This window comes from Eubalaena glacialis, chromosome 10, assembly GCF_028564815.1.
Source record: "Eubalaena glacialis isolate mEubGla1 chromosome 10, mEubGla1.1.hap2.+ XY, whole genome shotgun sequence".
In the NCBI taxonomy this organism is placed as follows: Eukaryota; Metazoa; Chordata; class Mammalia; order Artiodactyla; family Balaenidae; genus Eubalaena; species Eubalaena glacialis.
The window spans coordinates 67,825,918-67,840,308 of record NC_083725.1 but is presented as its reverse complement, the minus strand read 5'-3'; the positions used below and the strand labels follow the sequence as shown (position 1 = coordinate 67,840,308).

At 56.0% G+C, this 14,391-nt stretch overlaps 1 protein-coding gene across 3 annotated transcripts in view; it reads right to left on the bottom strand.

The window, feature by feature from the left end:
- The window catches only part of ARRB1 (arrestin beta 1), a 72,998-nt gene extending 59,912 nt beyond the window's left edge, over positions 1-13,086 (bottom strand). For all 3 annotated transcript variants that reach the window (XM_061204127.1, XM_061204128.1, XM_061204130.1), the window contains exon 1: positions 12,897-13,086. In XM_061204127.1, the coding sequence (XP_061060110.1) occupies positions 12,897-12,916 (20 nt within the window). In that variant the 5' untranslated portion in view covers positions 12,917-13,086. The remainder of the gene's footprint in view (positions 1-12,896) is intronic.
- Between the last annotated feature and the right edge of the window lie 1,305 nt (positions 13,087-14,391).

Here is a 14,391-nt window from a genome sequence, read left to right as displayed (position 1 = left end):
TCTCCTTTGGGTCAGCAGCTCAGGCCTCACTTCCTCCAGAGAATCTTCCCTGACTTACTCCCCAACACAATACCCAATTCTGGCCCCCGCTTATTTGAGTACAACAGCTGTGTGTGTGTGTGCGCGCTGCTTGTACTCCTGCTTCAGTGCACTTCTGCAAACCTGGACCTCGCCCAGCTCGGCCAGCCCCTATCAGGAACTGGGGATCCAAGAGGTACCAGACACACGCCTGCCCTCTAGCACAGGAAACTGACATGACAGCAGCCAATTCTGATACACCGTGCCATCGTGGAAGCCTGCAAGGCGCCAAGGGAGCATGGAGGAGGGCATCGACTCTGCCTGGGCAGGGAACACAGAGTCAAGGGAAGGCGTCATGCCCAAGCACATAGTACGTGCCTAATGCAGTTCAACCGCATGGCGTTCGATTGAACTGCACTGAGCTTAGGTTCAACCTTAAAATACAAGGGAGATTTCACCAGGCAGAGGAGGAAGGCATTCCGGACAAAGAGACTGGCTTGAACAGACACAGACGTGTGGAAAGTACGAAGACTGTGGAGGAACATCCAAAAAAGTCAGTGGAGCCAGAATGTTGGCTGTGTGGTGGGGAGAACTGGGAAAGGAGCGTGGGAGGGAAGGGCCTCCAGTGCCACCAGAAGAATGTGAACTGTCTCATAGGAAACAGGGGAAACTGATCAGTTTTTAAGTTGCAGAAGGACAGGGTCAGATGCGAATTTCAGAGTAAGAGGAGGATTTGGGGGGTTTAGACTGAGCAGCCAGAAGACTACTGCAATAAGTCCAGGCCAGAAGTGGGGCCTGGACTGAGCTGGTGGCTGTGGAATAGGGAGAAGAAAAGCACTTTGGTGATGGGGACATGTATCCATCACCATCAGGTTAAATGCCCCCCCGAGGGTTAGGTGAGGGTTTCTTTTCTCCCTGGAGTTTGGGACCTCTCCCACCCCCATCCCAGCTCTACAATCCGACGGAAGCTGATCGGGGTCAGGGCTCAGTCTAAGACTGGGTCATGGTTTTTTGTTTGAAAGTTCTACTAAAAAATTTTTCTTACTTTCTTTCTTTTTATTTTTTTGGCAAAGTCGACTCTGCAAAGTTGCGAACATCAGAGATGGCTGGATTGTTTCAAGTATGCATAGGGAGTCGCTGCTGCTGAAGTGATCGATCTAAATAATACGAGAAATGAATATGTGCATATTAACCACTCCATTATGCCGTGTGATCATCTTTGTCCTTTTTAGGATATTAAAATCTGTTGTGAAAAAAGGAAGTTCTCCTTACTGAGTATAAAAATGCTTCCAGGTTTCTTCCACTGCCCTGGAGCTATAGAGACCTATAATAAAATCAACTTGCTAATGTGCTGAGTGCCTTCATTAGCACAGATACAACACAGAAAGGATGGAAACTTTATGCCCAGAGGCTGAAAAACTCAGCTCACAGACACAAAACTACTGATAGAGGGGAGGTGAGAACCCCAGATGAGCTCCCTCTTTCTACCACGCCACTGCCTGGCCTCGGTGTTCCCAGCCCTCGGAGCCGCAGACGTGTGCCCTCATCCCACCCCCGCCCCACGGCCCCAAGCCTAGAGCTGTTTCTCGTAAGACGTGGTTTCCCAGCTCTTTCATGTCCATCACTTTTCTGGGAACAGTCATCAGACCTCCGCAAGGTCTTCCCGGCTGGAGGGAAGCCTTTGCTCCCGCTGCCCTCCACCAGGGGAGACCCAGGCAGCCCCTGGTTTCCACGGAGTGGTTGCTGAGCCCAGTGTCTCCTCTTACACCTGCCCCATTACTTCTGTTCAGGCCCAAACACTCACTGTGATGCCACGTGCCAGAACCTTCATTTTTCACCCTAGATTTTATGTCCTCCAACAGTCCCAGGACACACCTTACTCACAGCAGATGAAGTGAGTATCTGACTCTGTGCCTGGCACATAGTGGGTTCTCAAGTATCTGATGAAGGAAGTCAGTCCCCGCTGAGAACATCGGTCACAGGCACCGTCAAGACAAGCGTCACCTCTGGTTCATGTCAAACTCACCTTCCAAAGCTTGCTGCAATGACCCCCCTGCCCCCCGCTTCTGAGGGTGTGCCTGTGACACTTATCCACTGGGATTGCTCTGTGCCCCGTATAAATGAATTCCCATTACCTGCCATGTTGGGATGATCTGTTTCCTCTCCCCCAGAAGATACAGGCAGCACGAGGGCCGAGACTTGCCTGTTTCCTCTTCATACCTCAAGTGCCCAGCCCAGGGCCTGCGATGTTGCAGACACTCACGGGTTTGTTCATGGGAACCTCCTTGGGAGGGCAGGGGTGGCTGAATAGAAAGGGTATAAGCCAAGCCTGAAAAAGCCTAGCCCAGAGGAACCCCCATGCTTCCTTGTCGTGATGTCCCTGCCACCCCAGAACACAGGACAGCCAGGCCCCGGCCTGTGAGAAAGGCTATTGCCTTAGGTGGGAGACGGGGGGCAGAGCTGCTCCTTAAGTCAGCTTCCCACCAGGAGAGAGACGCCACGGGGGTGAGCCAGCCGGCTTCGGCGACGTGCCTTGAGTGGAGGTCTGGGCCTGGCACTCAGCAGGTGCTTGAGAAACGTTTGTGGAACTGAGTTGAACAAACTGGAAGATGCTGGTTATCCGTCCCTCTGGCTGCAGAGAGGCCAGCTTCCCTCTGGGGCACTTTGCAGGCAAATTATCTCAGGACATAGCCTGTTTCCTCTAATGAGGCTTCTCCCCTTTGGAGCCCTGCTCCCAGGAGCGTGGGAAGGGGGTCAGTGCGCAGAGGCAATCCCAGTGCCTGCACGAAGGCAGCGCAGGGCATGCAGCTCTCCTCCGGAGATGGTGTGGGCAGCACATACCAGCGCCCTAAGCAGGGGGATGGTCACAATGACCTCTTGGGCCCGGGAATCAAAGCACAGCAGCACCTCCTTTGAGGCTGCTCTGGGGAGGAATGGAAGAAGCCAGCAGGGAGTCTGGCTGCGTTATGTAATCAGCTTCCTTGGAGTCAGAGACCCTGGCATGCCACAGCCCAGCACTGCGGGGAGAGGCTGGGGGAGGGGGAGGCGGCTTTTGTCCCCTCCTTTGCGGCCTCTCTTCCAGACCTCGGCCGACCTCCGTGGCAGGCAGGCGCTGCCTTCCAAGTGCCCCAGCTTCAAGCAGGCACCTCCCACTAGGGGTTGAGAACCAGGAAGGGCTGTTTGTTGTCTGAGTGTGTGAAACAGCGGCCTGCTGGCTTCCCTGGCAGAAAACCAGGCTCTGGGCTCCACACCCGGCACCTGGGGGCGGGGGCTAAAGGAGAGAGGCCTGGGACCTCCACAAAGCCCACCCCTGTCCCCAGCTTCCTGCCCCCACGCTCTCCTCACTTCCTCCTAGAGAACCCACCATAAGTGCGGGGCCCAAAGGGAGGGGGCCACGGCTGCTCCAGCCCCAACCGCCCCACCCCTCCCCGGGCAATCTCACTTCCCTTTCCAGCCACCATCTGACCTTCTCCTCCAGCCCAGCACAGCTCCCACCCCAACACACCCAGCGGGGCACACGGTCCTGGGCAGGACGGGAGGAGGGAGGGGATGCAGGAGAGAGGGGGCGGAGAGAAAAGCTGAGGTCCACTGCCAGTCCCGAAGAGTAACAATGACTGTTATCAAATCCCTACCCTCTCTGCCCATAGCAACCACACGCAATAGGGGATATTATTATCCTTAGTTCATAAATGCAAAAACTGATGCCCAGAGAGTTTAAGACCCTCAGCCAAGGGCATGGAGCTAGTGCACAATATTGCTGGACAGCAAAGCCGAGTCTGTGTGATTCTGAAATCCAAACTCCAAACCTTGTGGCTTTACCTTCGGGGAACCCCATCCCCACACACCTGGGGATGCTACTTGGGAAATTTCTAGACTGGTGGAAAAGACACTGCAGAGCCTTAAGCGGTCACTCGCTGAGGACACTTGGTTTGGGAACCACAGGACAGTCACGAGGACAGGGCAGGGCTAAGGGCACACCAGAGGCCGAGGGTGTGCCTGCTGCCACCTACAGTCTTTCCTTCTGATTAACCTACGGCAACTCAATCTCAGGCTGGATCAGACCCAAGCACCGTCTGCCGCTTCCAGAAGACAGGGCTGCTAGAGGCCAAGCTATCGGGCAGAAACACAGCCTGCTGTTCACGCCCCCCTCCCCTGCTAGCTGCTGAACCAAAGCAAAGGGTCCTAGAGACCTCCCAGGCCAACCCCTTTCCCCCGTGCTGCTTGACACGTGCAGAAACTGAGGTCCACAAAGGAAAAGCAGTTCATCCATGATGTCACAGGGACAGTGAACAAACGGGGTCCCTGCCTCCCAGACCAGATCCTTGCCCTGATTCATCTCACTTGAGTGCTGTCCCCAGATAACACCCTCTCTCATCCAGCTGTCTCTCTCCCTGCCCTGCCCCCCCCACCCTCTCTCCCCATTTCCTGCTTCCCTTTCCCAGCTCTGCTCAGCAGGCCCAGCGTCTGAACTCTCCCTGCATTTAGCAGCCCTCTCCTTCCCACGACTCTTCTGAGCCTCACCATCCCCTTCCCTCCACTCCTCTGGGCCAAGGAGCAATTCTTGGGTGGTTTGATTAGCTGATTATTACTGGACCGCAACCTGCTGGATCCAGTGCCCAGAACTCTGTCCCCAGTAATTAGGTGGGTTCTGAGTACTTGCCCAGTGGGAAGCCACTGGGGAGTTCTGTGCTCTGCCAGCAGGCCAAGGGAGGGCTCTCCAGCTGCATAAAGAGCTCCCTGATCACCGGTGGATCATCGGAAGCCATGGTCCCCTCCTCGGGTCAGGTCAAACCACACTGGATATACTATAGCCAGATCCAGATGGCCAACCCAAAGGGGAACTCCCTACTTTCCCATGTCACCACCCAGACCCAGGAAAGGCTCAGTAAATGTCTGAGGATGGGCGTGATGAATGGAGCCCACCCTCTGGGGGCCAGGAAGTGATGGCACCATGGCTGGGCACGTATTTAGGACGTAGAATTTGGACAAGCAGAGAGAAGAAAGGATGGCATTCTGGATGGTGGGAGCAGGAAGAACAAAGGCACAGAGGCTGGAATGAGCCACCAAGCCCCTCGCCAGGTAGCTCTGGTTGCCTGAAAACACATTCTCCTAGCAAAGGTAAAGCGAGGCATCCTGTGACCTCCGCCCTTTGGATCACAGAGAATAATCTAATGCCTGTGGCTCAGGGTGACTTTTAGACGTTTCAGAATCAGCAATGGTGTCCCATTGTCCTCACCCACCACACTGCCCATCCCCAAGTATATTTTTCCCCAGTGAAACACCTACATTAGCCTCCTTCACTGAGCAAATATTTATGGAGCTCAGTGCCATGCCAGGTCTGCACAGGTGCAAAGGGACAACAGACCCAGGACAGGTGCCCTTGGCCTCACACAGAGGACATCACAAGTGTGCAAATAACCAGGACCCACGAAGAGACAGAGGGATGAGTGCCAACAGAAAGAGAAGAGAGAGAGAATGAATATATGGCAAAAAAAAAAAAAAAAAAGTCACAAGGCACTTGGAGATCAGTGAGGGCTTCCCAGAGAAGGAGGCCATGTGTGATCCAGGTCTTGAAGGACAGGAAGGGTGTGGTGAACTAACCGCATATAACACGGCACTTGTTCCAGGGACTTGTCCCGGAGCTGTACCTATTTTAACTCATTTAATCCTCAAAACAACGTATCATGCAGGCACTATTGCTATCCCATTTTACAGATGAGGGAGCTGCAGCAGAGAATGGGTTAAATAACCAGCAGAGGTTGCCAGGTTGGTAAGTGGCAGAGCTGGCATTTGAAACCAGGAAACCTGGTTCTTCCTAGAGCCTAACCACTATACTAATCAGCCTCTAATACAAGCTAATCAGATCACAGAGGGCACTGGGAGCACCTAAAGGAGGGCACAGCCTGGGCAGAGAAAATGAAACTTTCCAGGACCTGCCTGCCTGCCGGTTCCTGCAGGTGCTTTGGGAGGCAGAAGGCTGCTCAGGCGAGGACCTGGTCTCACAGGAAAGAACACAACCCTCAGCCACCCAGCAGTCTCAGTCCCACTGGTGTGTGGCAGAGGCCTGAGCTGCCCAATCCCCCATTTCTCCCCTCCAGCACTGAGCAAGCATTAGAGCGTATCTCTGGGACCCTCCGGGGATGGCACATCCCAGCAGTCCACTCCCCACCCCCTCCCTGGTCCTCTGCCAAAATGCATCCATGCCCACTGACTGCACAGGCTGGACGAAGGGGGTGAGGCTGCAAAAGGACCAGGAGGACCAGTTGTGGGGCCAGAGGCCCACGGCCAGGATGCGAGGGAGCCCCTGCCTTGTGCAGGTCCATACTCATTCAACTTCTGGGCCTCTGAGTACACCCTGGAGAGAGGCTGCACCCTGCACGGACACTGAACCCCTCAGACCTTGAGTGAGGAGTCCTGCCTCCCGCTGGCCTGACTTGGACCACAACACCCTACCTGCTCCAGATCCCTCTCCAGTTATAGAAGGAGCCACTGGCTATGGTCTCAGCCAGGACAGGCCCAGCCCCAGGCAGAGGGAAAGCAGCTCAGTGGTTGCGGTGACTTCAATCACACAGAACTCCAGGGACCTGTCTGGTCCGGTCCCTGGGGTCTGGCCTCCTGGGGGCCTCATCTGGCACCGGGTCTCTTGGGAAGGAACAAGCAGTTCCTCTCAAGTGGGACTAAAGATGGGGCCAGGCCCAGGAAGGAGGAGGTGCGTCTCCAGAGTGATGACCCTGCCAGGGCCCCTTGGGAGGGAGGGAGGGAGGGGGCTGGGACAACAGTGTCCTTTGTTCCCCTCTCAAAAGCAGCCACCCTGCCCTGTCCCACCCCCTCTGATCTATATCCCCCTACTAGGACTCAAGCCACCCCTGGGGCAGGACCCATCCTGCACACAGGAGGGAAGGAGGGTGCCCAGGAACCATAAGGGTGCCCTGTTCTAATTCCAGGGCTTGTCCTGGAGACATGCCCCACCCCCAGGAGCCCCCCACCTGATGTAGGAGACGTGGCTCCCACCTGCAGAAGCCTATCTGATGGGGGAGAAACAGGCTTCACTTGCAGGAAGCTCGTTCTGAAAGGGGTGGTAATCTTCTCCCTCACGACTTCCCAGTCTGATGGAGGAGGCCCGCCAACAGCCGGTCTAATGTGGGAAGCATGGCTTCCATCCTTAGGATTCCCTAATGGGAAAGAGCTAATTTCAGCACTCAGGGAGCCCCTGGGCTGACAGCAGAGGCAAGAAGGGAGGAAGGAGTTCAGTCCCGTCAACAAATCCCTGCCAGGCATCTCCTGTGAACCAGACCCAGAGCTGGATAATGGACCAGCAAACAGGAAACAGAGGTAGCCCCAAATCACAAGGAGCTCACCACCTGGGGAACAAAGACACCTGAGGTGTGAATACCTGAGTAGAAAGTACCTTGAAACCCACCCACCCCAGCACCCAAAGCCTGCTCGCCAGGGCTGCCACCTCCCTCGGCAGCCTCACCGCTCACACTCCCGCACCTGCACGTTGGCCTAGGCTCTTCCTTCTGTCTAGGACACCTAAGACTTCCTTGTGCCCCAGGACCCAGCTCTGGGGGCACCTTCTCCAGGAAGCCTTTCTCAAGACCCCCTGCCTGAGTCAGCGGCCCCTCTTTCAGGAGCCAGCACAGACATGCGCCCCTGTGACCAGCTGACGCCTCTGCAATGTTCCCCCCAGTCACCAGCTGAGCCTCACCCCCCAGGTCCCCACACCCGGAAACCCCACCACCCCCAGCCCAGGGCCTCATACCCTTCTTCCGAGAGGCTCCCCCCCAGCTCCAGGCACGGAGAAAAGCACAGTCCTTCTCTTCTCTCCTCTGCCCGCTGTAGCCCAGCTTTGCCCTCATGGCTCCATCAAAACCCCTCTCACCAAGTCACCAGCCACTGCCTTCTGCCTAAATCCCAGGGGTCTTTCCCAAGCTCATCCTCTGTTGGTCCCTCCCTGACCTTTGGCTCCCAGGACACAGCCTCCCCTATTCTCTCCCTCCTCCTCTCTCCACCCCCAGGCATGGGTGCTCTCCAAAGCCTCAAATGCCCCCAGCCATCCTCTCTTCATACGCTCTATCTTCTCCCTCTCCCTGTACCATGTCACCCATAATCCCCAAGTCAAACACCATCTCTAACCCAAAGACTTTCAAATCCCTGCCTCCCACGTCCATCCCTGCCCCAAGATCCAGACCTATCTATGCAGAAGCCTTCCTACATCTTCCTCAACTTCCAGCCTGACTCCCTGTCAAGCTGCCACCCCCTGCAGGCCTCAAGATATAGTCAGCATGGTCGCTATGGAGGATGGCCTGGCAGAGGCCAGGAGGCCACTCAGGGCGTGCTGACTCCCAGGCTATTGTTCTTCCATTGCCACAGCCCCGAGGTATGGCACACCCATGACTCAGGACCCCTGAACCCATGCCAGTGGGAGGTTTCAACTCTGGGCAAGGAGGCCCAAACTCGGAAGGAAGAGAGCTGGGGAGACGTGTGAAGCCCAGAGGCCAGCCTGGAGTCAAGGATCAGAGAAGTTGGGTCAAGCTCAATGCTTCCACTCCCAGCAGCCCCATAAGCGCCCCTGGCTAAAGCCACAGGACTTCCCCCATGTTCCAGCCAAGATGGATCACACAGACCTTAACCACCAAGAGAGACAACAGCCAAGATTCACAGAGAGCTGGTGATTACATGTCCCCATCACACCCACCCTCCTTCTCTGCCAAAAAAAAAGAGTTCATAAACATCTGTAGGAAACGAAATGCCACTCCATCCCATCACCTCTCAGGAAGTCCCTCCTGTTGTTTAACTTTGATCCTGTATATTGCCAGTTGAATTAGTGGGAACAGCAAGAACCAGAAGGGACGCACAACTTGAGAATGAGGCCGCCAGGGAGATGGGGGAGGCCACCTATGAGCCAGACAACCCCGTCCCTCTGGGTGAAAGCAAGGAGCAGCAGGACAGATGGGCCTGGGTTCAGAAACTCGTTGGCTGAATGGCAGTGGACAAATTACTGAATCTCTCCTAGTCTGTTTCCTGGTCTGTAAAATGGGAACAACAATCCTTACACTAATAGGATCATAGGGAGAACCAAATGAGATCATGCATGTAAACCTGACACATACCAGGCATCCAGGCAGTAAGGCTAATGGACTCCAGCTCCTTGTTCATCTTTCTCGGTTCCATCCTTGCCAAAGCCTTAGTTCGGATCTCGCCTTCTCTCAGGCTCCTCCTCAGCCTTCTCACTGGTCTCCCTGCATCCAGGCCTGCCCCTCCTTGCCACTGCCAAAGGCATCCCTCTAAAACAAAAATCTGCTCCCATCCCTCCCCTCCCCGCAGCCCTCTCTGAGTCACCAGGGACTTATGGAGAAAATCTTCTCTCCTTAGCTTGACATCCCAGCCTGTTGATAACTGGCCCGTGTTCACTCGCACCCATCACCCCAGCCCAACCCGCAGGCTGCTTCATGCCTCCAAGCCTTGTCACATTCTGCACCCCCGGCCAGGAATGACGTCCCCAGTCCCACCCCCTTGCTCCAATGCCACCTCCTTCCCAGGAAAGCTTCCCTCACCATGCCCCCTGCCAAGACTGGGCGGGGGACTCCTCCTTCAGCCTCCCACAGCACATGTCACCCTGCATTATAATCATCTACTCTGCTCTCTGTCTTTTGGAAACAGAGTAGAGTCATTCATCTCTGAACCGCCAGCCCCGGCACTCGGTCAACGTTTGTTGAATGGCTGTATGATTGCTCCTAGAGCACTTGTTAGAGTAGTCATCACACTACCTGTAATTAGTCCTATCCAGGTATTTGTCTCATGCCCTCTTTCCCCCTTGACCCTGGGACTCCCTAGAGGGCAGTGACAGTTTCTGATTAATTCTCATTGTCACTTTCACGTGGGGGTTGAAAATCCAGGTACAGGACGGATGCAACGACTCCTGATCCTTAGAGTATTGGATACTTGCAAGCCTCTTCTTCTAAGTCATAGATAAAGTAGAATCCCATGGTTTACAGAACAAGGCAAGCTACAGCCCATTACTGATTTTGTCTTTCTCTTCCAAATTACTCAGGAAACCTGTCTGGAAGGGAGAGGGAGGCCTCCTGGGACTACAGGGGAGACCGGAAGAGAGAGCAGGGCCACTGTCACATGGACCATAGCCAGGCCTGGGCACCAGGCTTCTGGCAGCACTTCCTCCCCTGCCCAGTATATTCAGAAAACATAGGGAGAGCCCTGAAAATGGTAGGTATTGATAGCTACAATTTACAGACAGGAACACTAAGGTCCAGAGAGGTGAGGACCATTGTCCAAGGTCCTCAAGCTGCCCCAGTGAGTTAGAGGCAGAGAAGGGGGAGTCGTGGAAAATGCTTGGCCCCAAAGATTGGGTCTCCAACAGGTGCCTGGCTGCTCATGGTGTCCCATCCTGCTGACAACCTATGCCAGCAGGAGAACAATGACACTTTCCCCCAAGTCACAGTGAGGCTAACCAAGGTCCAAGGGGGGCTGAGTCACCCTGATGGTGAAGTAGCACGTGAGGAATGAGAAAGGAAGAAGGGCTCCTGACTCCCTGCAGGGAGAAGAGTCTGACCTCAGCGGTCAGGAGGATCTTGGCAATGGGGGACATGGATGTGGTGGAGGAGAGGGTCACACATGCTCCTGCTGAGGACAGAGACATGAGTCACCAGTTCAGCAATGGGGACTAGCCATCAAGGTGAATGCAGATGCCTCACGATCTTCTGCAGCCTCCACCACCAGCTGGGCCTCCACACACAGAGCAGGCCATCCCTCTTGGGCCTCAAACCAGGGCCCACGAGGGGCGTGACAGTGCCCAAGGGTGAGCCACAGAGAAATGAACCAAGTAGACTCCAGCCTCTGTCCTGTCTCTGACCCCTCTTGACCTTAAGCAAGTCAGGTAACCTCTCTAAGCTCTGGTTCCTCCTCTGGAAAACAGGAAGAGGAAGCTAACCTCCTTGCAGAGCCGTCAGGAGGATGGCTGGGAAGCAGTTTCTAAAACTTAGGAGCACAAGTTATCTCTGAGCCTCAGTTTCTTCTTCTGGAAAATGGAAATAATCACTGAAAGACTTTTCTCAGGTTGGGGCTTCCCTAGTGGCACAGTGGCTAAGAATCCACTGCCAATGCAGGGGACACGGGTTCGAGCCCTGGTCCGGGAAGATCTCACATGCCGTGGAGCAACTAAGCCCATGCGTCACAACTACTGAGCCTGCGCTCTAGAGCCCGCGAGCCACAACTGCTGAGCCCATGTGCCACAACTACTGAAGCCCATGCACCTACAGCCCGTGCTCTGCAACAAAAGAAGCCACTGCCATGAGAAGCCCACGCACCGCAACGAAGAGTAGCCCCCGCTCGCCTCAACTAAAGAAAGCCTGCACGCAGCAACAAAGTCCAACACAGCCAAAAATAAATAAATAAATTTTTAAAATGTGTTAAAAAAAAAAAAAAAAAGACTTTTCTCAGGTTGTTGAGAGACAGTGTCAGATGGCAGTGAGTGGTACATTGCTTTGTCAGTAGTCCCGAAACATGATGACCACGGGGGCCGTTTCTCTCTAGTCTATTAGCTCCTTTGGGGAAGGAACAGGTTTTGGACATCTTTGATCCCCACACTATACCTTGTACACCCCAGGCACTCAATAAATAATTACTGGAAGCAAGGAGAGAGTAAGGGAGGGTGGAGAGAGGGAAGAGAGGAGGGAGAAGTGGGGCACAAGGACAGAAAAGGGTAAAGAAAGAAAAGAATGAATAAGGGGGTTGCAGAAGGGGTAAGAGGAGCTAAGGGAGAGCCTGTATCAGAACTTAAGGGAGTTGGCTGAGGGAAGGGGTAGAACTAGGGTGACAAAGCTGAGTGCCTGACCGGGGCTTGTCTTGGGCCCCAGCCCCCTCCCCTTTCTGTCCCAGTTTCCCATTTCAGAGGCATCCCTCTCTCTTTCTGAGCAGGGCAGGCTCCTAAGGAGACAGGAGGGCCCTCCCCACCCCCAGCTCAAGCAGATCCCGGCCACCACGGCAGGCCTTGGGGAGGTCAGAGGGAAAGGAAATGTGGATGGGAGGCATTTTCCCAGGCTCCAGGGGGCCTCCCACCCTGTGTGGTGCGTGTGTTTCCACTTCTCCACCTGCAGGGACCTGGAGTGTATCAGCGCCCAGGGGCTGTTGGCATGTGACCTGGGGTGTCTGTGTGGGCATTAGTCTGATGTGTGTCTGTGGGGGTCAGCGTTGGCGTAGCCTGTTGAACACTGTGTTGGTGAGAGACATGCCAACATAAGTGTTCCTGTTGGTAAGGGTAAGAACGTGTGTGTCTCAGTGAGAGTGTTTGTTAAGGTCAGTGCAAGTGACAGCGTATGTATCAGGGTCGGCCAACATGTGTGTGCCAGCATGAAGGTGCGTTAGCATTGGTATGTGTTGAAGTGTGACCTGTGTATGCCAACATGACTGTCAGCAAGAACGTGTTGATGAATGTGTACTAGTGAGTGTGTGACAGTGTGTCACTGGATGTGCTGACATGTGGCAGTGAATGTCAGTGTGTGTGCCAGCATGAGCGCGCCCATGAATGAGTGTGCCCGTGTGTCCACATAAGCGTGTGCCTTTGTGTGTCAACGTGCCCCCTGCGTCCCTGCGCCGGCTGGCCAGTGCTGGGTGTCAGCGAGTGAGTGCGTGTGAGTGTGTCTCCGCGGCCAGGTCCTCATCGCTCCGTCCCTGCGCCCCTGGCCCTGCTGGCTACCACACGGGAGACCTCGGGTGGAGGAGAGCCGAGAGCCGCCGCGGAGCAGGAGCCGGCGGTGCCGGGGTGGCTGCGCACGCACAGCCGGGACACGGACTAGAACCCCTGCCCGCGCCCTCGCCCGGGTTGCCCCACGCGCCCCGGACCGGCCGCCGCCCGCACTCACCGCGTCCCTTTGTCGCCCATGGTCCGCGGCGGCCGCAGGGAGGTCCGCGGCGTCAGCGCCCAGGCTGGAAAATCCCCGGCCGGCAGGAGGGGCGCGGGCCAGCCGGTTCCCAGCTCCTGCTCCGCCTCCTCCGCGCTCCCGGCCGCCGCCCCCGCCCGGTCCCGCCGCGCCGCACAGCGACCGCCGCACAGCGACCGCCGCGGCCGGGGCGGGGAGCCGGGGAGCTGGAGAGCCGAGCAGCCGAGGTGGGAGGGCGCGCGGGGACCCGTGTGCGCGTGTGTGCGCGCCGCCGAGCCAGCCGCTGGGCAGGGCCCGGACGCGTCAGGGCCCTGAGGTCGGCATTAGGGGTCCACAAGGATGCTGTCCGGCTTGTGTGTGTGTGCGTGCGTGTGTACGTGAGGGCGCACGCTGGGGTGGGTATACGTGCGCGTGTGTGCACGCGAGGGTGCGGGTGCGTGTGCACCGCTGCGTGCTCTGCCGATTGGGGGTGCGTTTGCCTGGCTGGAGCGGGGTGCACGTCTTTGTGCGGTGTGCGTGTGTGCAGGCGCGCTCCCCTGCGCACGCCGGGGGGCGGCCTTTGCGTGTACGGGAGCGTGGACGCCGAAAGTGTGCCCGCGACCCCAGGGCCGAGATCCGGGCGGAGCCCCTGGTGGGGGTCGGTGGGAAACTTCGGGTGCCAGCTGTGGCCTTCGCCCTATGCCCTACCCTATCCCCACCCCACCTCCCCGCCCTTCTGGAGAGATTACAACCCCACAGGGACAGGAAGAAGGGGCGGAGGGGGCCAGAGAAGGCAGTGTCAACGCTGGGGAACTGATGAGGGTGGGAGGGGGACCGGAGGCGAGCAGGGGTAGCTTTGGTGACTGCCACGGAAGAGGAAGCATTGAAAAGAGGAGATAAGGAAGGGGGCATAGAGCTGGCGGCGCTGTGGCCTGGGAGTCTGGCCGGTTGAGTTGCATAATGGAAAAGCCCCCTCCTAGCTTCATGGTCTGTTGTGGGTGACCCTGGACACCAGCCCTCTCAGAACCAGTCTACAAACATGTAAAGTGGGATATTAACACCAGCGTGCAGAATTGTTCCTAGGTGTTTGCTGGCCTACCCTGAGTGCCTGACACACAGTAGGTGTCCAGTGAATGTTAGCCCATACTTCTGCAGGCTTCTGGGTGTCCTGTAAAATCCTGGCTGGGACCCTGAGATCCCTTCCTGCTTTGCAGGTGGTGGGAGAGTGTGAGGTCTTTCCCACCCCCTCACTGCTGGGATTTGACTAATTGGCCCTGATAGGGCCCTAATATTGGTGTATTAATGGGAGGAAAGGAAGCTATCATTTACTCTGATGTGATTGTGAGTCTGTAAACATCTCCTGTAATTATGCTCAGAAGCAGTTACCTATGCTGGTTTTACATAATTGGGAAAGGATATCCCAGTATAATTACTATAATTATGTCCAGATCGGTGGATGGTTGAGAAGAGGAAGTGTTGATGGGCAGGCAGGGTGGTC